The 26,537-nt window shown below is 48.3% G+C and overlaps 2 protein-coding genes across 5 annotated transcripts in view; one reads left to right on the top strand and one right to left on the bottom strand.

The window, feature by feature from the left end:
• Window positions 1-255: 255 nt before the first annotated feature.
• On the bottom strand, window positions 256-19,449 carry LOC134040930 (F-actin-uncapping protein LRRC16A-like). Its single transcript, XM_062487114.1, has 38 exons — window positions 19,004-19,449; window positions 17,981-18,078; window positions 15,625-15,675; window positions 13,663-13,722; window positions 13,382-13,503; window positions 12,986-13,083; window positions 12,419-12,489; window positions 11,868-11,941; window positions 11,640-11,715; window positions 11,461-11,549; window positions 11,138-11,232; window positions 10,618-10,704; window positions 10,381-10,484; window positions 10,160-10,237; window positions 9,526-9,602; window positions 9,222-9,326; window positions 8,922-8,991; window positions 8,557-8,638; window positions 8,351-8,450; window positions 8,106-8,160; window positions 7,458-7,630; window positions 7,140-7,208; window positions 6,918-7,011; window positions 6,699-6,797; window positions 6,361-6,489; window positions 5,843-5,980; window positions 5,431-5,606; window positions 4,912-4,999; window positions 4,506-4,700; window positions 4,308-4,374; window positions 3,910-4,100; window positions 3,536-3,645; window positions 2,922-3,354; window positions 2,555-2,591; window positions 2,308-2,457; window positions 1,913-2,053; window positions 1,250-1,405; window positions 256-1,136 (listed from the first exon to the last, which is right to left on the bottom strand). Exons 1-38 carry the CDS (start codon window positions 19,038-19,040, stop codon window positions 967-969), a joined length of 4,245 nt encoding a protein of 1,414 aa, XP_062343098.1. The 5' UTR covers window positions 19,041-19,449; the 3' UTR covers window positions 256-966.
• Window positions 19,450-20,935: 1,486 nt separating this feature from the next.
• Window positions 20,936-26,537, top strand: part of LOC134006699 (protein MTSS 1-like) — a 28,677-nt gene continuing 23,075 nt past the window's right edge. For all 4 annotated transcript variants that reach the window (XM_062445664.1, XM_062445666.1, XM_062445665.1 and 1 more), the window contains exons 1-3: window positions 20,936-21,143; window positions 24,139-24,200; window positions 25,827-25,900. In XM_062445664.1, coding sequence (XP_062301648.1) covers window positions 21,072-21,143; window positions 24,139-24,200; window positions 25,827-25,900 — 208 coding nt within the window. In that variant the 5' untranslated portion in view covers window positions 20,936-21,071. The remainder of the gene's footprint in view (window positions 21,144-24,138; window positions 24,201-25,826; window positions 25,901-26,537) is intronic.

The following is a 26,537-nucleotide window of genomic DNA, read 5'->3' on the forward strand; positions in this document are numbered from 1 at the left end:
GGCGTTCAGTGATTCAGTATCTGCCTGGTTGGTTAAAACATTTATACAAAGGCACTCCCCGTTGACTATACCGTCGTGCAAGTTATCATTGCAACCCAAATATAGAACTCCTAATTTGCACGTTCTTCAGATGAATTTGGGAAAGTTCGGTGGTTCGAGACGTCAGACTTTTGAACCCAGGATTTTTGATTACTCTTAATTGCACAATATTCTTATAGTAACAAATAACATCAATAAAATAACTTTTGATTGATTTATCAGTAAAATGTTTTATTGATACAAATATGCACATGCTGTGTATTGACAGTTAATTACACAGATTACTTTGCTTTAAAATAACATGGTAGGATTCTATGTCTGGTAATAAAAACTGAAAACATGTTTTGTAAAAATAGAAAATAAAAAATTATGAAAACCCATCACCAGACCGCTTCTTCATATATATATATTCTTTAATTGCTATCCCAAATCTTTAAAAGTTTAAATATATCTATGTGCCCGTACTAATGAACCCAATTCATTTAATAAACAAACATATTTCTCTTAACATGTTGATTATAAATATTTACATAAATAAACACTCCAATCGGTCACATATAAAAGTATGCATTCTACAGAATCATGAATATCCACCTTGACCAGACCCTGATGGAGATATATGTTCTATATGACTCTCACTCTGTCTCCACATTCACCAGATGCAGGGTCTGTTTGTCTTCGGACCATCTGAGGGTCGAACAATAGTTCAGTGTAAAATCTCTCATGTTTGGATCTGCTCTCATCCAGCCTCTACATCCCCCCACTCACTCATCTGTGTATCGATTCACTTCTATACACAGACTCACAACCATAGTGATGGGTCTAAGCCTAGACGCCCTACACCTATCTATTGCTTTGAAATCCATGTAGGGGGATGTCGTAGTGTTCCATCCGGGGAGATGGATGGAGAACCAGGACTCTCTCTCTCTATAGGGGTACGGCTTCATCGCTGGCTTGGCCCTCCGAGTCTCCAGGCCCCATGTCTTGTTTCGTGCCCAGGCCCGGGCTCTCCTCCTGGGGATCGCTCGCTGCCTCCTCCCCCTCAGGGCCTGGAGGGCTGGAAGGCTCCAGCATGGACGGAGGCCTCACCACACGCGCTGAGAGAGACAACATGAGGGTTAGAGTTAGCATGGCTAAACGCATAAAGATGCAACATGATCACATTGTATTTTTTTTTAACTTGATGCCGGGGAAAGATGACTCGACAAACCAGATGCAGGAAGGGACTTGGTGCGCCCTCGATCTACTTCCTGGTCATGTGACAGCTGGGCAGACCTCTTCAGTGAAGACCACGGTCTCTCGGCAACCGTGGGCGTGTCCGGCCCGAAGGCCGCATCAACCGGGTAGGATTCTATGGTCAGCTCCACTGAGGAAGAGACAGAAGAGAGGAGGAGGAGAAGGAGGGGGAGAGGGACAGACACGAGAGAGAAGAGAGATGAGGAAGAGGAGGAAGAGAGGGATGGACAGAGGAGGAGACACGAGGAAAAGAAGACAGACAGGAAGAGGAAAAAGAGAGGGAGAGGGACAGTAAGGAGAGAGAGGAGAGAGAGACGTGACAGAGAGGTGGAGACAAAAGGAGAAATAATAGAGGGAGAGGCAGGAAAAAGAGAGAGAAAAGAGACAAAGAAAAATAAGGGTTGGGAGAGATCAGAGAGCGAGACGCTGCTTTCTTTACATTCAAACTCAGAGTAGGAACTCTCAAAGTTCCTAAATGTCCTCTCTACTTTGCCTTCGTCTCAAAATGCACTCCAAAAGGTCTGTAGGAGAAGGACAATGGGGGCGAGGAACGCTAGAAAGACTCTTGAGATCCACCCCTTCCCAACTGGAGAGGAGAGTTCAAGGTGCAGTGGGGGGAGTATGGAGATGCACCCACCAGCAGCCACGGGAGAGGGCAGGCCTGCCGCGCCGCTGGAGGAGCACTCTCTCTCCTGGTCCGACGGCGCCCTCTTCAGGCGAGGTGCTGGAAGTGGAGCTTTGGGGGAGGAGTTGCCGACGGGGAATTCAGGAGACCCATCTGAGAACGAGAGGGGAGATGAACGAACGCTATGACGTCACACGCTAACCGTCGACCACCGGCCACCGAGAGATCCGGAGATCTGGGGGTCCGGAGATGACGTCAATATCTGTTCTCTCTCTCTCTCTTTCTCTTTTTTACAGTCACACACATTCTGTATCTCTCTTTAACTTTCCCGCTCCCCCCCCCCCCCACACACACACACACACTTTGTGATTAAATGTTATTTTCCGAACCACCTCTGCTACACCCACCGAGGCTGTGGCTGGAGCTGATTCGGGGGCTGAGGGGTCCTGAGTTGAGGTGTGCCAGAGGGGGCTTGGAACCTTGGGGTGGAACTGGGTGGAGCCGGGACCTGGGGTTTGGGTCAGGGTCTTGCCCACCCCTCTGGCTGTCAGGCTTGGCTGTGGGTTCAAAACAAATGAAAAAGCCATGTCACACACTGTCAATCAACAGTAAAAATGAGTCCGCTAGCTTTTAAACGGCATTAATGAATCTCACCTGGTTTCCCATCTGTCTTGGATAAGGGGGAATCAGACTGCAGAAACACACACAAACAAACATGGGATTGATTAAATAATTAGGAGCATTAAAGCAGTTAGCAGCCAAGCTTACAGCAGGAAGGACACTGCAGTTCCAGAGGTGACCACTGAAAGGAGCCACTTCCACACAGCTTCACACAGTCCTCTGAACGGCGACAGAAGAAACACAGGTGTTTCCTGGGAGTGCACAGGGTAGGCCCCCTTCTCTAACATAATAAGACAGGCATCAGCGCAATGCGGTCACGCTAGAGCAGATGCAGAGAATGGATGAATCAAGGAAGCATTTCGAGAGTCTTTAGACACGGCCAATGTCTCGGTCCACCCACCTTGTGAGCGGCCATCTTGGCTTTCATCTCAGCCAACAGGTCCATGCCCATGCCCCCCATGACGGGGACCCCAAAATGGCGTCCGGCGTGGTGGCCCGCCTTTCCTTCCCCCTGGTGAGGATGTGATTGGTCCTCCTTAGGGGGGTCTGGGGTGGAGCACTCCCTGGACCTATCAGGGGAGGTCTCCCCGGGTTCCGCCGGCGGAGGTATGGGGAACTCTGTTGAGAGTTGAACCTTCGGGGACATGGGTTCCTCTGTTGCCGTGGCGACGGCGGCGGCGGGTTGCGGAGGGGCGGAGATGGCGGCCGCTCCCTGGCTCTTCTCGGAACGCGGGGAGCAAGACTTGATGAGGTTGAGGAACCCACTCTTCCTGGATTCACGCTTCTTCTCTGCCCCTTCCTGGGAGTGGGTGGAGCTTCGCAGACTGGAACGTCTGATTGGAGAGGAGGTATTTAAAGACTGATTTACTGAGTGCTTTATTGGTTAATAGAGTCATTTGATTGGTTGAGTGTCTTGCTTTTGTGACGGATTTACTGATTCATTGGTTGATTTGTAAATTAAACAATATTTAGATTGGTTGATGGCTTAGTTAGAAGATGAATTGTGGGACTCACTTGAAACTCAGTTTTGTGACTTTTTTGTAGAAGAACTCATCCACGCCCTCATCCACCTTTGCCATAATGCAACTATCCTCCACTTCCAGTGCAGCGGAGCTGCTGTCAGTCTGAAAACAGTCAGTAAGAGAGCTCAGAAACACAATGGGACGGGGGGGGAGGGGGAGAGAGGGGCAAGGAGAGAGACCGGGAAAGAGAGAACGAGCAGGAGAGAGATGCCAGGAGAGGTTGGAGAAGATAGAGAAGTGAGGAGATGGAAAGGGAGAAGAGAGGGGGGGGGGGATAGAAGGGGAGGATAGAGAGAGGGGGAGGAGAGAGAGTGAGGAAAGTAGAGGAGTGAGGAGAGAGAGGAGCTAGAGGGGGGAGGTTCTTACAGTGGTGCGGCTGGGCTTGCTCCTCTTCTGGGGTTTGGGCCGGGTCTTAGTGTGGTGCTCCAGCCTGCAGACCTCCACAGTGGGCAGCTCCCCAAAGTAGCCCTGCTCCTCCTCCAATGGGGTGGGAGGGGGCGGGTCCTCCACGTGGATAGGCACCTCCTCCAGAGCCTTGTCAAGGTCAAACTCCATCTCTATGGAAACCCAACAAGGTTATACTCCCAGCTCTACAGAAACCAAACAAGGTATAACTCCATCTCTTTGGAAATCAAGCAAGGTCTAACTCTAAGGTCAAATCTGTCCGTCTCAAAGAAGGTGAGTTGTTGGCTCTTCCAGCCAGCCAGACAGCAGACCAGATCAGCCCTATCTTCTAGCTGATCTAGCTGCATACCAACACTCACCAAAGGCTACAGACACCGGGCGCAGCATCCTGCACATGATGCTCTTCCTTTTGGACTTGGGGGTCATCTGGGGGTCACGCACACACACACACACACACACACACAGTATCAATGTAGACATTTCTGATCAAATATACAGTTTCATGCACCTGTACTACAGTATGACACAGTGCTTTTTCCCATTCACAGTGTTCATACCAGGCAAGTGTCCATCTCCTCCTGGATCTGGGCCTGGCTCTGGACCTTAGCATGGGCCTGGTTCGGAGCCTGGTTCTGGGCCGGTCTGGGAGCCTGGTTCCTGGCCTCTGGCTGGAGCACAGTCTCATCCAGAACCACGGTCTCCTGGGGCCCGTGGTGCATAAGAGGCTGGGTCTTCCTCATGAGGTGCCCCGCCTGAGGAGAGGAGACGAGGGGGGAGGGGGGTGGAAGAGAGGGAACGAGAGGACAGGAAATGAGAAGAGAGACGGGGAGGAAAAAAGAGAGAGATATTAAATATTCATATCAATATGAAAGAGACCTATGGCAATACTTCTCAAAGATAAAGCACAGAGAGAGAGAGGAGAGGGGCAAGCGAGGTAGAGAGAGTGTTCGACCCAGTACTGACCAGCGTGTGCTGGGAGGCGGACAGGGACTCCAGGATCTCATCCACGATGCGGTCTGACAGCACTGAGGCCATACTCAGCTTCACCTCACTGTCAACAGGAAGTCACACAGGAAATGAAACAGTGTTTCACTGCCACATGTTCTCCCGTACCCCTCCTTCCTGCACCCTTCAGCAGTCAAGCGCTGAAACATCCAATGGTCACCCCGGGGTGACCCGTTTAGGCACGCGCTCACTCGCGCCAACTGAAATGAGTGTGTGTGTCTGCGTGAGTGTGTGTCTGCGTGAGTGTGTGTGTCTGTGTTTGAGTGTGTGCGCGTCTGCGTGACTGATTGTTTGTATGTGTGTCCGCGTGTGTGTATGTGTGTCTGTCTGAGTGCATGTGTGTGTGTGTGTGTCTGCGTGACTGAGTGTGTGTATGTGTGTCCGCGTGTGTGTATGTGTGTCTGTCTGAGTGCATGTGTGTGTGTGTGTCTGCGTGACTGAGTGTGTGTATGTGTGTCTGCGTGAGTGTGTGTGCACCTGATCTTGTTGACGATGTCCACTCCAGCCTGCTCCAGCAGTGTGTTGGTGATGAAGCTGCGAGGGACGGCCATGCGGCCCGAGCCCTCCCTCACCAGATCCTGACGAAGGCTGCTCCTCTTCAGCACGTGAGGGCAGAGGCCCTCGGCCGTCTCCACCATCGACCGCAGCAAGATCTGGAGGGAGGGAGGGAGGAGGCACACGTAGAAAGAGAGAGAGAAAGAGAGAGACAGAGAGAGAGAGAGAGAGAGAGAGAGAGAGAGAGACACACAGATAGAGGAGGCAGAAGGGGGTGGGGGGAGTATAACATGTATAGAAAGAGGGAAGTGTGTTCAGCCATCCATTTAAGAAACAGTTCCAGGTGGAACTGGAACTAACCGTGGTGTTCTCACACAGTCTGTCAGTCTGTTACCTGTAGCTGTTCATCCATGACCCTGGCCAGCTCCCCAGCCATGGCCTGCAGCTGGTCCTGTACTGGGCCCACGTAGGCCTCCTCGCCTCCCACAGCCCCCCCAGGGGGCCCCCGCTGGTGGTACAGCTTAGGCAGAAGCTGAAGAAGACAACGAGAGAGAGAGAGAGAGAGAGAGAGAGAGAGAGAGAGAGAGAGAGAGAGAGAGAGAGAGAGAGAGAGAGAGAGAGAGAGAGAGAGAACAATGGACTTCCAAAAGTGACGGCTCCAGTCAGGGCTGTTTGTGGTCGCGAGAGAGAGATGTTTCCTATCCTTATAGTCTCACATCCCCTATATCATAGCCACTGTTACTGGTTCAAAGTTTGTATTGTGAGTTCTACCACCGAACTGAGGTAAAAGCTTCAGGATTTAAGATGGTCAAATGTTCCAATGTTTCGGAGCTCAAAACAGTTCTAACATAAGGTTCCACTTATGGTTCTGATTTAGCCAAATGTTCTAAGAGGATCATGTGAGGTTCTGACCGTTTTGGAGTTCCTGGCATCCTTCATGAGGTTCCCCGCCGCCCTCATGTCCTCCTGAACAGTGTCTGACTCTGAGAACCGGAGGGAGTTCAGATGGTCCTGCACCTTCACACACATCCGGTCCATCATCTGGGGAGGCAGGTCAGAGGTCACTCAAAGATTCCACACAAGTCAAGATCGAGGTCCGGGTTTTGAACAGAAGAGAATGTTAGAGGATAACACTAAGGTCACACAGACTAGCATTGGGGGCACACACACACCAGCCTTGAAAGGCCAGCCAGGTCAACGTGGGTCAAGGGTCATGGCGAGGTGAGCGGTGGTTCTGGAGGAGGGCTCACCTGCTGAGTGGTGGAGGTGACGATGCCTTGCTGCAGCCGGTAGGCCTGCTCCTGCAGGTACTTACGAGTCTCATGGTTCCTCAGGAGATACTGCTCCATCTGGATACACACATACACACACTAGACCTTTAGATACACTGGCTAACACACATCCACACACACTAGATTACTGGTCCTTCATCCTACTGGGGACAGCTACAGTGACAGATGACCCCTGACCTTTAGCAGCGCGTCCTCAGTCTTGTCGGGGCTGGCCTTGAGGGCCTGGGCGGCATCGATGATGGGCATGGGCATGAAGCGGATGGTATAGTTTCTGACAGGAAACAAGAAACAGCACTTCCTGGTTACGTGGATGTACATGACTGTTTGTGTGTGGATGCTCCAAGGCTGCAGACAGCAGGAAGTGAGAGGTGAAAGGTCAGAGGTGACCGGCAGACCTACTTTTCCAGGGCGGACGCCACATCCTGGAGACCCTGAGGACTGATGTTGTTCTTGTCCCAGATCATAGTCCTGTAGACACAGACAGTGTCAAGAAAGTTACATACAAACAATATCAATAAAGGTACATACAGATATTGTCATATAGATGCTGTCAACGTTTTATACAGACAAAAATCAATAAAGCTACCTACAATGACATACAAGTTATATACAGACAGTGTCAATAAAGTCACATACAGATAACGCAAGGCGTCGGCCAGCCTCTGCACGTCCCCTCACCCTTGACCCGTGACCCCCCTGGCCTCTGAGCTCGCTAACCTGAGCTTGGTGTTGATCTGCAGGGCCTTGGCCAGCATCTTGGCCCCCATGTCTCCCATAGCGTTGCCACTGATGTCCAGCTTGGTCAGACTGCTGTTGCTGCCCAGGGCGTTGAGCACGATGGTCAGGTCTGCCTTCAGCCGTGAGTCGGCCAGGGACAGGGAGGTCAGGGGCTGTGGAAGGAGAGGGAGGTCATGGAGAGGTACAAGCACCCAGCCGATGGGCTATTCTCGCTGCTGCCGTCTGGTAAACGTTAGAAGAGCATGCGAGCTAAGGACTAAGAGACTCACAACTATTTTTCCCCCAGACCATTAGGCTACTCAACTATCAACCTTAATCGATCTTCTATTTATTCATCGGCGCTCCAACGCCTCGTGTTTATATTTATATTTGTAACATTTACATCTATTGTTGTGGCTGTATATTTGTAATCTCTGCTGCTAATGTTATTTTAGATGACTTTCTGTTCACAGTGCGCACATGATAAATAAATCACTTAACTGGACTGGATAAGAGAGACAGAGAGACAGAGAGAGAGAGAGAAAGAGAGAGAGACACAGAAAGAAGAGAGACAGAGAGTGGAGAGAATGCAAGAAAGAAAGAGAAAGAGAGAAAGAGACATTGCTGATAGTTTTACAGTTGACTTACTGACTCCTCTTCCTGGATCATGTGCACCAGGTTTTCCAGGACTTGGGACAAATTCCTGATTGGACGGAAAACAACCGCTTACAAGGAGAACGAGAAACATGATTGGTTCCTTAACTGCTTAGTTGATTTTTGGGTTAATAGGCTAACAGGTTAGATTTGCTGAAATGGTTTTTTGGGGGTTAATTGGTTGTTTGAACGGTTGCTCGTTAATGGCCTGCTTGACTGTTCTAAATCCTTGCACCTACTTGGACTTGATGTTGTTAAAGTTCTTCCCCAGGGCGAGGTGCCTGATGGAGCGGTTCTTGGCCAGCCACACCAGCAGAGTGGTCATGTCTGAGTCCAGGCCTGAGCAACACAACAACAGTAATACAAGCTATAATACGATATATCTTACTGCTTGGTACTGCTTGGTAATGGGCCCGTGAGGAGAGGGGTGTGAGTGTGTGGTCACCGTTGTCAGAGATGTCCAGGCTGGAGATGTTGGGGATCTCCGCTATGCAGCCTTCCAGGATCTGTGATCCTCCAGACCGCAGCTGGAACACAACAACAACACTAACACTAGAATCATGGGATTATTTGATCAAACATTCAATAATTATACTTTGTGTTCCTGTATCAATACATAAACATAATATGAATACAGGAATATTACTATTACTAAAGGAATACTGAAAATGTATATTAACCTGAGTAATAGGACATATGTACAATTAGATTGGATTGCAATATTAGAATATCAAGAAATCTGGCCCTCAAAAAAACGGGGTAATTTAAGTGAACTACTCCTTTAAGTCATCCTGTGGAGGAGAGTCTTACCTCACAGCAGCTGAGGTCCAGGGAGACATCACTCAGGTTGGGGTTACAGCCCATCCCCAGTAGCAGAGCCCTGGACACACCATACACACACACACACACACCATAAACACACACCACACATACACCACACACACACATGTTACACTCTGAACACACTCTTTTACATAATGGACACACACCCACACACTAGCAGACACATAATCTGACAGAGAGAGACACACACACACAATCACAAACAGACAGACAGGCAGACAGACAGACAGACAGGCATGCATGCATGCAGGCATGCAGATAGCTTACTTGAGGGCCTCCAGTGGTAGTCTTGTTCCTGACATGTTGACCGTGCTCAGGGAGAGAGCACTGCTGAAGAACTGCTTGAAGGAGGGAGGGATGTCCTTACTCCTCCTGAGGGAAACACAAACAGCACCGTTAGTTCCCCTGGAAGAGCCCGCTTCAGAGAGAGACTCTGTGGCCAGGAGTGTGTGTGCTGTGTGACCGTGTGTGTGTTGTCTAACCAGGTGTGTGTTGCGTGACCAAGTGTGTGTGTGTGTGTTGTCTAACCAGGTGTGTGTTGTGTGACCAGGGCTGCGTGCTGCTGTCTGACCTGTGAGAGAAGACACTCTTGGACATGTTGAGGACGGAGAGGTGCTTCAGGGATCCTTTCAGGAGAGAGGCACACACCTGCAGGAACACAGGAGAACCCAGCTCATCAACCCTGAACCAACCAGCCTTCTGGTCTGGAACACAGAACCCAGCTCATTAACCCTGAACCAACCAGCCTTCTGGGCTGGAACACAGAACCCAGCTCATTAACCCTGAACCAACCAGCCTTCTGGTCTGGAACACAGAACCCAGCTCATCAACCCTGAACCAGCCTTCTGGTCTGGAACACAGAACCCAGCTCATCAACCCTGAACCAACCAGCCTTCTGGTCTGGAACACAGAACCCAGCTCATCAACCCTGAACCAGCCTTCTGGTCTGGAACACAGAACCCAGCTCATCAACCCTGAACCAGCCTTCTGGTCTGCCAGAGGACCTATCCCAAAGCTCAGAGTCTACATCCCCTCAACATCCTCTACTTAGCATGCTCAGAATGACCTCAATATTACCTGCATGACACACTCAATATCATCTCCACATCATCAAGTTCACATCCTCAATGTTACCTGATTAACATCCTCAACATTATCTACATCATCATCACTACCACCCCCCGCCACACACACACACAGTTCACCTGGTCTAGAGAGCAGTCGCTGCAGGAAAGGTCAAGGGTCACCAGGCAGTTCTGCTGACTCAGGAAACTGTAGAGGTTCTACACAGAAGAGACACAGTTCAGACCAAGGCTAAATGCACCATGTGTGTGAGTGACTATCTATGTATGTGGTTGTGTGTGTCCATGTGTGTGTGAATGCATGTCTATGTGTGTGTGTGTGAATGCGTGTGTGTCTAAGATACCGGGAGGTCATCCCCTCGGAGAGAGTTGCCAGACAGGTCCAGGTGTTTCAGGGTAGTGGGCACCACCGGGTTGGCACACAGGGCCAAGGCAAGACAGTTGGCACCTGGAAAACGCACCCACACACGACAGGAAGTGATGTCAGGTGCTTGACAGGAAGTGACATCACATAGTTGAGAGGAAGTGACATCGTAGATTGGCTGGATTTGGTGTGTGTAAGGGCTGGGTTCAGATCCAACCTTTAGGGGACATGCTGTTCCTGGAGAGGTTCAGATGCTTGAGTCCCATTGGCAGCTTGGCCAGCTGTGCACTCAGAGCAGAGACTCCTGGGAAAACAACACCGTGACATCATCGTGACGACACAGTGAGTAGATCAGCTATTGCCTTATCGTTCACAATTCTGTCTTATTATTCATTCATAAATCTGTGTTCCTTCTTTAACCTGTATTGTGTTCTGAGAACAGGCGGGGGTCAATATTGTAATTTCCACCTGATTGAATAATGAACACCTGTTGGCTGAATGTTACCTTTGTTTTTTTCTTTCTACTATAAATTCTGTCCTCTGGCCTTCATAACTCAGAGAGACTTTTCTAGTCTGAACTGGTCGTTTTATGTTGAGGTGTTTGTTAAGCTCTCTCTCCAACCAGCTGGTTGTCTGGTACTTATAAACCAAGAACCTGAACTGTAGTCACACCAGTTTAGTGGAGACTGAGTGTGTGTCTGTGTGTGTGCATGCACATGTGTGTGTGTGTCCTGTACCCTTGTCCTCCAGGGAGTTGCTGGTCAGGTTGAGGGTGTTCAAGGACGAGGCAGGATTGTGACAGAGGGCACTGGCCAGCTTCTGTCCAAAGTCACTGAGAAGAAACACGTGACCTTGGTTACTTCCTGGTGTTTACATGTGTGTCTGGATGTGTGAGAGCTTGCATGTGTGTGTGGGTTTGCATGTTAGTGTGTGTGTGTATATATCAGTTTGAGAGTGTATATGTGTGTGTGTGTGTCGGAATATGTGTGTATATGAGTGTGCGTGTGTGTTTATGCGCAAGTGTGTAAGTGTTAGTGTATACGTGTGTGTGTGTGACCACCTTTTGAGCCCAGCATTCTCCAGCACCAGTTCTTCCAGACGAGCAGATCTGGCAACCACCCTGAGGATCTGCTCACACACATCTGTGGGCTACACACACACACTCTTCATGTTACTGTGGGCTACAGACAGACATATACATATATGCAGACAGACAAGCAGACAGCTCTTTGAACACACCAGTCTGTAGTCCTTAGTGGAGAGCTTGGTGAACCACTGGTTGATCTCCAGAACTGCTATGATGGCCACCAGATCCCTGACAGGAGGAGAAAACACATTCTACACATTAACACATTAACTTCACAGACAGGCATGCACACACACACACACACAAACACACACACACACACATACGCTCTCTCTCTCTCTCTCTCTCTCTCTCTCTCCCTCACACAAACACACACACACCTGTTCTCCAGGTGTGTGAAGTCCTGCAGGTTCAGCTCTCTGGAGTCCTGTGTTAGATAGATGGTGTCCACATCCTGTAGAAACACACACACACACTAGTACACACTGACCATACTAACCTGCTGACCATAGTAACCATATTAAACTGTTTATTTGACTAACTTATATGAACCCTGGCCCTTGACTTTAGAACACAGAGAAGTATAGAATATATGGAGACAATATATTTTGAACTTTAAGATTCAAGAACCCTGTAGAGCTAATCAAGGTTCTAATATAAACCTTTAAAGTCTTTCAGCCTTGCCAAGAGTTCCATATGGAACCTTATAGACCTTCTAGAACTGTTCTCCAGACAGTTTTGACATTGTTATGGTTCTGTAAAGGCGACAAAGCCTTTCCAGAACCTTTTCTTTCTTTCGGCTGCAACCTGCGGCGTTAGACGTCCTCGAGAGCACATGAAGAAGTAGTTTAGGCCCCTGGTATCGTTTACTCCCGATGGTGTTTACACATCATATGGTTTACATCTGGTATTGCTGACGTGTGATACTGACCCACTGGACCTCCTCCCTGTATGGCAGCCCCATCTGGTCACACAGACACCAGTACATGTGGGAGAAACCACCTGGAGGGGGAGAGGAAGCCGGGTTGTATTATTGCCCCAACCATACAGCAGGTCATGGGGAGTTTAAGAAGCGGGTCATGTTGAGGCTATGTGGAGCTGACACTGGAGGAGGAGAAGCAGGAGGAGAGGAGGATGGGGGGACGAGGAGAGGAGGTGGAGAGGAGGAGGAAGGATGAGAGGAGGAGGAGGAGAGGAGGAGGAGGAGGAGGAGAGGAGGATGGGGGGACGAGGAGAGGAGGTGGAGAGGAGGAGGAAGGATGAGAGGAGGAGGATGAGAGGAGGAGGAGGAGAGGAGGATGGGGGGACGAGGAGAGGAGGTGGAGAGGAGGAAGAAGGATGAGAGGAGGAGGAGGAGAGGAGGAGGAGGAGGAGAGGAGGATGGGGGGACGAGGAGAGGAGGTGGAGAGGAGGAGGAAGGATGAGAGGAGGAGGAGGAGAGGAGGAGGAGGAGAGGAGGAGAGGAGAGGAGGAGAGGAGGAGAGGAGGAGGAAGTTACCACAGGGCCCCAGGTCCGAGGCCTCCTGCTCCTCCCAGACTGCCTGGAGAGCTGCTGTCCTCTCTGGAGGAACCAGGCTCAGCTTCTTCATCACCTTCCTTACACACATACACACACACATACACACGCATGCATGCACACACACATGCATACACTCACGCACACACACATGCATACACGCATGCGTACACACACACACGCACGCACACAGACACACCCACACGCCCATGCATTGCATACACACACATGCAAAAGCACACACACACACACGGGAGGGAAACACATTTCTCCAATAAACGTTCACGGTAACACCCAGTGTCAGCATTCAACCACAGGCTCCATGGAGGTGGTGGTGATGGGGATGGAGACCCACAGCAGAGTGTGTGTGGTACCTACGCTGGGGACACACCAGGGCAGATCCTGTGCAGACAGCCTCCTATGAGCCCCACCACCTCGTCCACCTCGTCCACTCCACCCAGCCTCAGGCACCACTGGCCCCGCTCATGCTCCAGGATCACCTGCAGGGGGAGACACACACCATGGAGACTCCAGGGCCTGTTCCAGGAGGGGGGGGGGGGTGGAGCAGGTGGAGGAGCAGGGGGGGGATGAGAAGGAGCAGGAGGAGGGGGAGGAGGAGCAGGAGGAGCAGGAGGAGGTGTATCTCTAGGTGGAGTTACCTGGCTGGGCTTGGTGCTGGTGACCCCCTGGATGTCCAGGTAGTTGAAGGAGTGTTCGATCTGAAACCATGGCAACAGGAGAGAGGGTTTAGGGTCCTATGTTCTCACAACAGCTGATTTTTACACACCTGTCCACATGCCGATAGGCCACTGTGAAGGAGCTTTGAAACGTCTGTGCTCTGATTGGTCATAGGTATCCAATCAATTGTTGAGCTTTTGAGTTTGTTTTACAAATGGGCAAAGATTTTGTAAATATACACAGTCCAAAGCACTGGTACATTGACGCATCAGCAGTTTTAATACGCTGTAATTAAAATGTGGCTTTTCTCAGAAAGGTTATCTGATGTTGACTCAAGCATAACCTCACTCTTTCAGTCTCTTTTTCTCTCACAGTTTCTCTCTTTCATACACACATACACACACACACCAATCCAGCTACCCCCTGCCCCCCCACACACACACACAGCTGGCAGAATAACAGAAGAGGGGGAGTGAGAGGAGGGAGGATGGGAGAGAGGGGCAGGGGAGGGAGCGAGGGGGAGGGAGGGAGAGAGATAGATAGACAGAGAGAGAAAAAAAGACAGAAAGAGAGAGGGGAGAGCGAGGGGGAGGGAGAAAGAGAGAGAGAGATGGAGGGGGAGAGGGAAGGTCAAACGAATCCACAGCTCCTGTCTTCCTAGAGCAGCCAGAGGCTCTTCATCCCTCCCTCTCCCCTCCCCCCCCTCCCTCCCCCTCTCCCCCTTCCCTCTCTCCCTTCCTTCACTCTCTCCCCTCCCTCCCTCACTCTCTCTCTCTCCCTTCCTCCCTCCCGCCCTCTCTCTCTCCCTTACTCTCTCCAGCTGTTTGAATCCCTCCATTGTTCCCTCTCTCCTCCAAAGGCAGATAAGCACCCAGAGACACATGTCTCTCTGTTTCACACTACACCACTGTGTACACACACACACACACACACAAGGAGCACTGGAAGGAGAGACCCAAGAGGAAACATTATTGTCCTCCTGTATTGTGCAGACAGAAAGTCTGTGAGTAACTTCTTCAATGTTTAGGTCATGAGTTTCAGTGAATTATACTAGATGCTTTCAGTTATGTTATGAGTGGCTGGACTGTTAGTGTGTGTGCATCTGTGTGCGTGTGTGTGTTTGTGTGTATGAGTGTGTGACAGTATGTTCATGTGTGTTTGTGTGTATGAGTGTGTGTGTGTGTTTGTAGGTCCCACCATAGACAGACATCGGGTATTTTTACCCACAATGCAGCTGTAAATACAGCCTGTGGGAAAGAAAAACAGAAGAAGAAATACTCTGGAAATAGTCAAATCTAGAGGGTGAGAGAGGCAGACAGGGGAAGGGATGGTGAGAGAGATGGAAGGAGAAAGGAGGGAGGAGAGGGGGAGAAGGAGAAGGAGAAGGGAGGAGAGAGAACGAGGCAGAAAGAGGAGAGGGGGAGAAAAAGTGAAAGAGACAGAGAAAGAGAGAGGGGGGAGATGCGGGTAGAGAGAGAGAGAGAGAGAGAGAGAGAGAGAGAGAGAGAGAGAGAGAGAGAGAGAGAGAGAGAGAGAGAGAGAGAGAGAGAGAGAGAGAGAGAGAGAGAGAGAGAGAGAGAGACTGTGAGGCGACTGGAAAGAAGAATTCCCAAAGTTCGGAAACACAAGCAGGAACACGTCTGTAGACCAACCACACATTCCCAAAGGAGGAGGAGAGGAGATGAGAAGAGGAAGGGGACACTGGAGCAGGGAGTGGAAGAATATGGTGGAGAGGAGCGGGTTGAGGAAGAGGAGGAGGAAGAGGAGGCGAGGGGGAGAGGAAAGGGAAGAGGAGTTGGGGGAGGAGGGAGAGAAGGAGGAAGATCAAAATTAGGATGAGGATATGAGACAAGACGGAAAGAGGAACAAAACTATTCTCACACTCATACACACACCACATACATAAACACACACACACACACGTACAAACTCACAAGTCTTACCTTGCAGGGGATGCGTGTGGTGAGAAGGTAGGCTCTGTGGGAGGCCAGAACCTGAGGAGAACACACACACGTTTAAGACCAGCCACTGTGTGTGTGTGTGTGTGTGTGTGTGTGTGTGTGTGTGTGTGTGTGTGTGTGTGTGTGTGTGTGTGTGTGTGTGTGTGTGTGTGTGTGTGTGTGTGTATATTGGGAGAATTCACTTAATGTTACAGTCATGCAACTAATAAACAAAATGTATAAGATAATTTTTTTAAATCCTGGATTGACTGAACTGAAAGGGCATTGGCCCTGTTCACTTCCTGGATTGCCTGAAGTGAAAGGGGATTGGCTCCTCCCCTGCTAAGTATAGACACCAGGCGTTTCTATCTGGTTCCATTAGTCCAGCTGGTATTATTGGGAAACACTACACACTACTCTTGGGGATGGGAACTGCTGTTCACTCAACTGGAAAAGCATGTGCTCACACACACACACACACACACACACACAGAGGTTCTCTCTCTCTCTCTCTCTCTCTCTCTCTCTCTCTCGCTCTCACACACACACACAGGCCTGGAAGTGAACTTAAAGTCTGAGTTCAATATGTTGTTTAAGTACATGGCCTGGGAGGCCTACAAATATGAGAGGTGGAGAGAGAGAAGGAAATAAAAAAGAGAGCGAGAGGGAGGGAGAGAAATAGAGAGGGAGGGAGTACGAGAAAGAGAGAGAGGGTCAGAGAGAAGCGCAGAGCTGTGGAATGTGGGGTTTCGGAGTGAGGTCACGCAAGTCCAAATATGAGCATCAACTGAGGTGAGGCCTCGGCAATGGCTGTCTAGGAGGCCTGAGGCCACACCCCCTCTCAGATGTGGACAATCTGTTTCTGCTGAGTCAGAACCAAGGCTAAGGTGCCAGGGGAGGGTTGGCAACACCCTCACAACTCTCTTATCAAATAATTCATACATCAAAGAGGTTCTGTTCAGAGTAGAACACTGTTTCAGTCAGATGTGTCTGGAGAAGACACACTGTAGCTGCAGCTTTGTAATTTTACCACCTGGAGCTACATCGCTGTAATACCAGAATACTGTAGCTGTATGACTGTCACACCAGAATACTAACTGTACCACTGTAGTACAAGAATACTAGCTGTACGACTGTAATACTATAATACTGTAGCTGTATGACTGTAATACCAAAATACCTGCAGCTGTACCACTGTAATACCAGAATACCTGTATCTGGCAGCTACATTGTGGACTTCCTGGAATGTGGTGCGGGTGTTCTTATCTGCTAACACCCCGTGGGGGTGGGGGGTGGGTGTTGTTGTGTCAAGTCCAGGCAGGAAGAGAGGAGAGTTACGGAGGAGCGGAGAGGTGAGGAGGGGAGGAGCGGAGCGGAGAGGAGGAGCGGAGAGGAGAGGAGAGGAAAGAAAAGGAGGAGAGGAATGCCAGAAGAGATCATCCCTAAACACTTAACTAGTCTCCAGTCTTTTCCTCTGGGCGGGGCCGGGGTTCGAAACAGACAAACAATAGAGACTGCGGAGAGACTAAAGCTGTCTTGTCATCTCCACAGGGTGAGGTGAGAGACGTGTGGTTACATGTAAACAGATATGGTCAGGTCCCACAGTTACTGCCTCCCTCCCTCCCTCTATCCCTCCATCCCCTATTGTTCTTTCTCTTACACAATTACCTCTGACAAGGGGTTCGGGTGTCTTAGGAGAGTTAGGCGAGGGAGAGAGAAAGAGAGAGAGATGGAGGGAGGGGTAGAGGGAGAGAGAAGAAGGGGGGGGGGGCAGAGACAGCAGTCATTCATTTCCTTGCTTGCTCATTACTAAAACTGCAGCAGTTCAAATCCTGAAGACAAAGCTTGATGAAACTTTTTTGAGGCCACACTGAAGATCTCCAGAGCTAGAGGGGTGGCTAGAGGGGTCGCCTGCAACATCATATTCAAGGTGTGGCTGGATGGAGGAGATTGCAGATAATGGCCATGTTCTAATACTTTCAAAAGCTTCCTTCCTTCCTGCCTGCCTGGCTGCCTTCCTTTCTGATATGTTTGGAGCAGGCCAGATACACTGTTCTTACAGTAACTAAGGTGTCTGGAGAACTAGTGTGTAAAAACAAAAAGCAACTACTTATTTATGAGAGACTTTTTATTATTATATAATTTCAGACCAGACAGGTGTTGAGCGTGGCCAACTTCTAATACTTTTAAATGTATCCTTCCTTCCTATCTTCTTTCCTTCAGGCGATCCCTCATAAAAAAAACGAAATGGAAGGATGGAAGGAAGGAAGGAAGGAAGGAAGGAAGGAAGGAAGAAAGGAAGGAAGAAAGGAAGGAAGTGATGACGTTAACAACAGGCACACGTTTAGAGTATTCTTACCAGAACTCGGTTCTCCAGCTTGTCAGCTTTGACCTCCAGCTTGACCATCTTCCTGAGGGACAGCTTGATGCTGCGCCCCACCGCCTCCCTCACACTCTCTGATCGGGGGGACAGGGGGCAGAGGGGGGGGAAGGAGGGGAAGACATGAAGAAGTATCATCACAGTGAAGTCTGACGTGAGATTGGGAAGTGCCAATACCCGGCTCAATCAGATGGGGTCAGATGGCTGAGCGGTTAGGGAATCGGGCTATTAATCAGAAGGTTGCCGGTTCGATTAGATAGAGAGGGAACTAGGGTGTTCTTCTGTGAAGGCCATCGTGAGCGGTTCTGTTTTTCAGTGAATCTTGGTGAGGATGACATCATTCTGGAATTCTCCTGACTCCGGGCATGAGGTCGTAAACGAATCAGAACACCGCGGAATAGGCCAGGAGGGTTCCAACCGGTCCAGCTCAGACACACACACACACACACACACACAGAGCCACAGCACATGTGGTAGCCAGTCCTCAGGACACACTAACAACGTTTTTTTGTTTTGATGGCGTTTATAGTGCAAACACATACACTATACCAATATGATTTGCACTGCCCGCTACATCCACAGACACACACTAACGAACGCGCGCGCGTGCACACAGTGGAATTTGACAAGACACACCTTTAGCCAGAACCAGAAGGTCCGAAAAATCAGGTACAACATAAAAACCACAGTCCGCCCAACCAGCGAAACGTTTACCTTCACAGTAACGTTACTGTAAAGTTAAGGCGACTTGCAACGTTACAGAAAATGTGTTACTTTACTTCAAGGCACTTTGCTGTTGTAATACTATATGCCTGAGAAGTAACTGATTAGAAGGTAAACGAAGTAAATAAAGCGCACATTGTCACCTTGCTGCCGTTTTACAAATGTAGCCTAGGCCCACATATCTAAAAAATATATTTATAGTTTACTACATTGGAAAGCTGTAAGTGATAGGCTAGTAATTGCAAATAAAAAACGTCATAAATTTTTTTGTCTGCATACCGAGCAAATCTTTAGGTAAATCCGTTTCGTCCGTCATGTTTGCCACTGGGTGAAGTTAGTTGTGTTGTCCGGGATTAATTATTATGACAGCCGAAATAAAAATAAAATGCTGTCCATCGATTTTACACTATTTATTGCCTGTAGAATCTTGTCAACCTGACGCTTCTAACTTTCCTTTCTCCATTGCTTAGACTCCGTTCGAAGCACGTTTGTATCCGCGCAGTCTTGCGAAAGTCTCCCCGATGAAAACACATAAGTCAGGAAGTGTGAAAATTCTTCCCCTCGAGGAATTACTAGCGCGCACTATACACTTCTCCGCGAGGCAGCCTCGATGGGTTCAGGTTGACATCTCCGGTCAGCCCGAGATAGTCTTGATCCCTCCTTTCTCCAGCCACGGAAGGCTCGCACAATCTTTTCAGAAAACGAGCCACCTGGTGGCACACTCGAAGAAACGTAGAAGCAGAGAAGTTGAGTATCGCATCTGGGCTCTAATTGAACAATCTTCGGAGGTTTCGGAGCTCTTTGAGTTCTAAAAACTTGAAAATCGGGATTCGCAGATACAACCATTTTCTGCGCGTTGGAGAATCAGGTATCGAAGATTCTAATCTTTTCTGCGCTTTGGGAAATCAGGTTTCGAAGATACAATCTATATTCCGCGTTTACATCAACTTTTACACTTGCAAATCTTTTTGACCATAATTTCCCTTAATATAGGCTACTATTGTAGCTTATATGTTATAGTTGCATTGTAATTGAGATGTTATTGTTTACCCTGCCTGGTACCTGAGATCGGTTTCTTCACTGTGCTCTGAGCACCGAACTATGCACTTCTGTACCATGATCCTACATAGGCTGTTTTCTATGCTCTAGGCGATGGCGTTTAGGATTAAAGCGTTTGCTAAATTAATCAAATGTAGGCTAATTGTAAATTAAATGTTGAAGTGAAGAGTTCCATGATTTTGTCCACACGGCATCTGAACACACAAAATACTTTAAGATGATTTTCAGAACATTTTGAGTGTTTTATTTAACGTTTGTAGGCTACACCTGTGGTGTTCCCAGTCAAACATTTCAAAAATATATGGGTGAGACTACAATTTGTGTATTAAAGGGGGGGATTTTGGACCGGGAACACATCATTAATTACTGTAACATGACACGAACTCAAAACGAGGGTTGATTAATTTGTAGTTCATTCATTGCTCTCTCTGAAAGTGAGGCGGGGACTAAACTCATATTCAATTGACCGAAACAGCCAATAGGTGGCAATATATTCATAGGTATTCTTGTAGCCTACGGGTTTCCCCTCAAGAAAAACTAAGGACTTTCTTTGATACAAGTAATTTGAGTTTTAATTTAATATTTGGCGTAGATGGATAAACCAGCGCTTTATTTGACTATAATGGAATTCCAAAGTCTTTTTTTTTCTTTTGTCTTCGGAATATTTTATTTAAATGTGAAATTTGAAATTACAACAGGCACCTTTGAGCAGAAAATTAATAAATTAACATGCTGAGGAAGAAGAAGGATCGTAATTTTCGATTCTGAGACTAACCATAATAAATCAGTGTGATCGGGGGCCAAGGCGGGGCCACACGGACGCGCGCTCCCTCCCAGGCTCGCGCGCACCCAGGTCATCGCTTGTAGCTCACACGCACATCTCGAGCTCCGTCGCTTCTTCAAACTTAAATGAAGACCCGACTCAAGTGAGTCCACAAGACTGCTGAAACAGGTCTTTTGATGATAACGTTCGCTTGACAACGGTTGGGGTTTACAGGACACTAAGCTAACATTTAATTATATTTTGTCTTTCATTATGATTTTGACGCAGAAACATGGATTTTATCGCAGGGTGGCATCTAACGAGAGGGTTTCACGTCGGTGTTTTGCTTTCCATCGCACGGGAGAGCTGTAAGCAACCGAGGGAGGAGATCACAGCTGGTCTTTGAACGGATATCTGTCAAAAAAGAGACAGTTTTGCTCGAGCCTACTGCAGAATTAATTAGGACACCGGGAGACAGATTTACAGAACAGTGTTGGGCAGAAACAATTCCACGGAGTGTTAAAGATGGAAACGGTTATTGAAAGAGAATGCAGTGCGTTGGGAGGACTTTTCCAAACAGTGATTGCAGACATGAAGGTAACTCTCCCATAATTCTTTGTGTAGACTATCAATTTGTATCAAATGGTTTTTGCTCTCGTTTTTACCCCCACTTTACAACCACTGGTTGTAAACCCATCCTAGCACTACTGTACATTGCTTACAGCTGATGTTTAGTGGAATTTCGCACAGTATACTACTAATTAATAAAAGATGCAACATGAGGAAGCAATTAGCGCAAAACCTAAAATAAATCTCGTGTTCCCTTGCCTCTATGGCTTGTGCAGCCCTCGCTGCAGAGTGCTATGCGGGGTGGGTGTGTGCTTGATTCATTGACAGCGAGCGCGTTCGTCGTGAAAGCCACCAGCCAAGACCTTTATCGCAAAGCCATATCCAAGAACCAGCCGCGCGGCAAACGAGTATCCGCGAAAGGCGTGTATAGATAGCTAGATAGAGGTGTAGTGACGTAGCCTGGAGTGCCCTTTCCGACCCCTAACGCAGGATAAGCGCTTGAAAAAAAACACTTCACAGACCTCAATCACTTAGACCATTGGTAGGCTATAGGCCTATTGTTTTACTTTCATTTGGATTTCGGATTTTCCATAAAGCGCTCATGAAGCTATAGCCTACCATTCTCTATGAGCAGTTTAAGGTCACTTATGCCATGAACTATACTATCGGTCTGTATAAAGAGCTGTTTACAGTTGTGAATGGAGGAGGGTTGGGGTGGGATGAAACGCCTAGTCACACCTGTTCAGTTCAAGCAATAGAGAGAGAGAGAGAGAGAGAGAGAGAGAGAGAGAGAGAGAGAGAGAGAGAGAGAGCGCGAAAACAATAAAGAGAGGGAGCTCGACAATAATAAATTCAGTAATAAAAATAGAGGGAGAGCTAGTGGCATGGCAGGTGACTTAAACGGGGCGTGAAGGTGAACCAGGTAGCAACAGACGCAGCAACAGACACAAGCGCCACGGTGTTGTGGCGGAGTTTTCAAGAATGCAACGTTCCCGGTTCCCGCTGTTAACAGACCCCATGAGTAGAATACTGGAAGTGAAATATGCCTCAGCGGAGAAATTATGATTTAATGATCCACTAATGGAAATACTTTGTACGATTAGTGAGTGTTTGTGAAATTGTGTGTGTTTGTGTGCAAGGCGTTTCCAGGGAGAGTGTGTGTGGACGTGTGCAATTGTGTAAGCTCTTGTTGCGTGTGCTCTGTACGTGTGTGTTCATGTGTGAACCCTACTCTGCATGTGTGTCTTTTCATTAGTGTACTCTGTCCTTGTGTTTGCTATTGCCAATATTGACTCTTCAGTTGAATATGAGACCAGGATGGGTGGTGTGTGCGCGCGTGTGCCCTATGCGTGTGCCCTTTTGTCTATGTGTGTGTGTGCTCTCTGTATGTGTGTATGTGCTCTGTGTGCACCCTGTGTGTGTGTGTGTGTATGTGTGTGTGTGTGTGTGTGTGTAGACACTGCATGCACAGGGCATTCAATACTATTGTGTATGGAGTGAAACTGACATCCTAACCCTCATCTATTTAGCTGAGACCAGACCCACTCCGCATCCCTTCCAGTGTTAAAGGGGCAGTCCACTCAAAACACAGAACCTCCCTGTGTTAAAGGGGCAGTCCACTCAAAACACAGAACCTCCCTGTGTTAAAGGGACAGTCCACTCAAAACACAGACCCAACCCCTCTCCCTCACCCACAATAAATGGATGTTCAATACATAGAAGGATATCTCAACGGGGGTAGGCTTAGGTATACTCCAGGAAATACACAACATTTCAGTTCAACGTAGTAAAAACAAGTTCATAAATGCGTGGTAAATTGATCTAAAACACAGACTATTTCATGTAGTTCCCAACTAGACTGTGGACGTATAGAGGACGACTCAGCGCTCTTCTCTCGTGTTAATGCTCTGGTTTAATATAGCTCAGCAGAGATGATGGATGCGCTCGGGCTTTGCTCATTATCATTTCAGTCCGAGCCATTCTAATCACTCACTCCCATCATCCTGTGACTGACAGGAGGGTGAGGGGGTGGGAGGTTGGTGTGTGTGTGTGTGTGTGTGTGTGGGTAGGTGGAAGTGGTGGGTGATAGAGTGTGTTTGGTGGTGGTGATGATAAACATGATGAGGATGATGTTGTTGCTGGGTTGCCAGGGAATGTGCAGCGTCATTGCCCTGCCGTCCGCTCTCAAGGTAACGGCTGTGGCGGCTGTAGTCCCAGATGAACAAAAGGAGGCCGGAGAACTGCGTTGCCAGGGCAACGTTGCACGCTCCCCTTTGTGGAGGTGTGTGTGTCTGAGGTGGAATTTATGTGTGTGTGTGTGTGTGTGTGTGAGGCAAGAGAGATGGAGCTACAGCATCAACAACACATGTAGACCATCACAATGGTGTTGTGGCTGTCGTGGTCACATTATGAACCTTGTGTTTGTGTCCTCCTCTGATATAAACCTCTCTGTCATGATGCTGTCATGTTGATATGAAACAGTATGACACAGTATGATACGATACAGTATGATATGATACAGTATGATATGATTCGGTTTGACATGAGACAGTTTGATATGAGACAGTACGTAAGGAAGTCCTGTATGACTCCTTCCCTCAGAGCTCCCAAAGAGAACCCTGACCCAGAACCCTGAATTTAAACCCTTACCCAGAACCCTCATTTTGGACCCTAAACTTAGATATATACTTAGATATATACATAACTCTCTCCATATATACTGTACGTGTGTGTGTGAATGAGCGTGTGTGTGTGTGCGTTTATTGATCCTGCCCATTGTTGTCCCATGGACTAGATCTGATTGTGGTTGAGGCTTTTGAGCTCGAGGGCAATGTTGAAATATAGGCCTCTGTGTGTGTGTGTGTGAATAACGTGTGTGTGTATTGTCTGTTATTGATGAGCCAAATTCTTTAGAGAGACGGAATTGAAAGCACACCCCTCCCTCACTGACACTGTGCTTGTGGGCGTGCGTGTGTGTGTGTGTTTTGAAGCACTCCTCATTAACACTGTTTCCACTCTACAGAGCAGCTACCCTGTCTGGGACGACTTCATCAGCAAGGCTGGAAAACTCCAATCACAGCTGAGGTAAACACACACACTCACACACACACACACACACACACACACACACACACACACACACACACACTCACACACACACACACACACACACACACACACACACAGTCTCACCTGCATAGCTCTCACTTCCCACTGTGTGCGGCACAGGTTTGAAACTACAGCCTCTCCTCCTCTCCTCTTCTCCTCTTCTCTCTTCCCATACCCCCCTCTCTTCTCCTTTTCTCACCTCCTCCCCTCTCTTCTCCTCACGTCATTCTGGACCAGAAGTTCACTGTCATGACTGAAGGTCAAGCACGTTAAAACTAAGAAAACAAATCAAACGTAATTACCATTCATCAGATTAACGATCACATTAACAGTCAGATGATGAAGTGTTTATCTGAGGGAAGGGGACGGGCCAGCTCCAGTTCTAGCTAAACTACTTCTCTCCTCACTTCCTCCTGGCATCCTTCCTCCTGCAGGGGGGGGGGGGGGGTTGATATAACCCTACCCTGCTGAGTGACATTGACAGCATATAGAATCCCAGCCTCCTCTCTCTCTCTCTCTCTCTCTCTCTCTCTCTCTCTCTCTCTCTCTCTCTCTCTCTCTCTCTCTCTCTGTCTCTCTCTCTCTCTCCCTCTCTCTCTCTTTCTTTGTCGGTCTGTCTCTCTCTCCCTGTGTTGTCCTAACCTTCCTCTACACCTTGTGGAATGACACGCACCACGAGAGGAGAGGGGGTGGGGAGTATGGCCATGCTTAAGGTTACCGTGGTGACTCCTTAAATAACCCACCACACATGCCTCCACTTAGTGGAGCTGGACTTGTTCACACACACACACGTCTGTTTTACCATCCAAGTGAGGACCGACAATTCACTCCCATTCAGAATCCCCCACCCCTAACACTAACCGTAACTCTTAATGTAATTCCAACCCTAAACCTCATAACACCCCATAGAAATAACCAAATGTTCTGTTTTTTCTTCGCTTATTGTAACTAAACAAGACCGTTATAGACCATTATAACCTGGGGACCAACTATGGAAGAAAGTTCCATTTGTGTCCAGTAGAACAGTGTGACTACAGTTCAGGTTCTGGGTTTATAAGTACCAGACAACCAGCTGGTTGGAGAGAGAGCTCAACAAACACCTCAACATAAAACGACCAGTGCAGACACACAGTGATACTAGAAAAGGCATGAATGCCAGAGGACAGAAATGATAGTAGAAAGAGAAAAACAAAGGTAACATACAGCCAACAGGTGTTTGTTATTCAATCAGGTGGAAATTATATCTTAGACCCCCATGTGTCATCAGAACACAATACAGGTAACAGTAGGAATACAGATATATGAATGAATAGTAGAACAGGATATATGAACAGACGATAAGGCAATAGCTGATCTACTGATTGCGATTAACATGAGCACATCAAAAACATTTTGTTCAACAAACACACAGTCTCACACACACATTCTGACTGTGTTCACCTGGGTTTAGAGGACACACACACACACGCACACACACTAATACACACAAACTCAGACACAACCACACCGTGCAGACCACACCCTATATTTGAGCCCTTGATTATGTTCTAATGTAATGTAAACATCAAGGTCATAAACAGTTGTGTTCATGTCGTCTCCCAGGACAACGGTTGTCGCGGTAGCATCCTTCCTGGACGCCTTTCAGAAAGTGGCCGATCTGGCGACAAGCAGCCGAGGTAAGCAGCTGCCCCTCACAGTGGGTGTGTGTGTGTGTGTGTGTGGACGTGTGTGTGTGAGTGATCATATGCGTGTGTGCTCGTGTATGTGCTTGTGTATGTGATTGTGTGTGTGTACATGTGTGTGTGTCTCCGTGTGTGAGGGAGTGATTTTTGTGCGTGTCTGATTTGGAGAATGCATGTGTGTGTGTATGTGTGTGTATATGTGTGTGTGTGTATATGTGTGTGTGTATATGTGTGTGTGTGTATGTGTGTGTGTGTTGATATGTGTGTGGGTCTCAGCTGAGTGATACCAACATAAAAGTACGATACTGTGTTCTACAGTTGACTGCATTCTGAACAGGTAGATTTTGAACACCTTGGGGTCCAGGGTCCAGTCATACAGGTGCTGTTGGTAGCGCCTCTCTGGTCAGCTCATAGTGTATCTGGTGGTTGAAGGTTTTACGGTTTGGACCTTGTTTCCTCCTCTCCTACTCCCTCGCCTCTCTTCCTCTCCTCCTCTCCTCCTCTCCTGTCTCCTGTCTCTCCATCTTTCCTCCTCCTCTCCTTCCATCCCTCATCCACTCCTCCTCTATTCTATGTGATGCTCTCTCTCTCTCTCTGTCTCTTTCTCCTTCTCCTTTCCTCTCCCCCTTTC

The sequence above is a fragment of the Osmerus eperlanus genome, chromosome 20 (genome assembly GCF_963692335.1).
Source record: "Osmerus eperlanus chromosome 20, fOsmEpe2.1, whole genome shotgun sequence".
Classification (NCBI taxonomy): Eukaryota; Metazoa; Chordata; class Actinopteri; order Osmeriformes; family Osmeridae; genus Osmerus; species Osmerus eperlanus.

Coding starts and splice junctions, on each gene's coding strand:
- LOC134040930 (XM_062487114.1), bottom strand. CDS start 19,040: ATGACGGACGAAACGGATTTACCTAAAGATTTGCTCG. Junction 13,723..15,624: donor CCACACGCATCCCCTGCAAG/GTAAGACTTGTG, acceptor CCATGGTTTCAG/ATCGAACACTCCTTCAACTA. Junction 11,233..11,460: donor GAGAATGCTGGGCTCAAAAG/GTGGTCACACAC, acceptor GTTTCTTCTCAG/TGACTTTGGACAGAAGCTGG.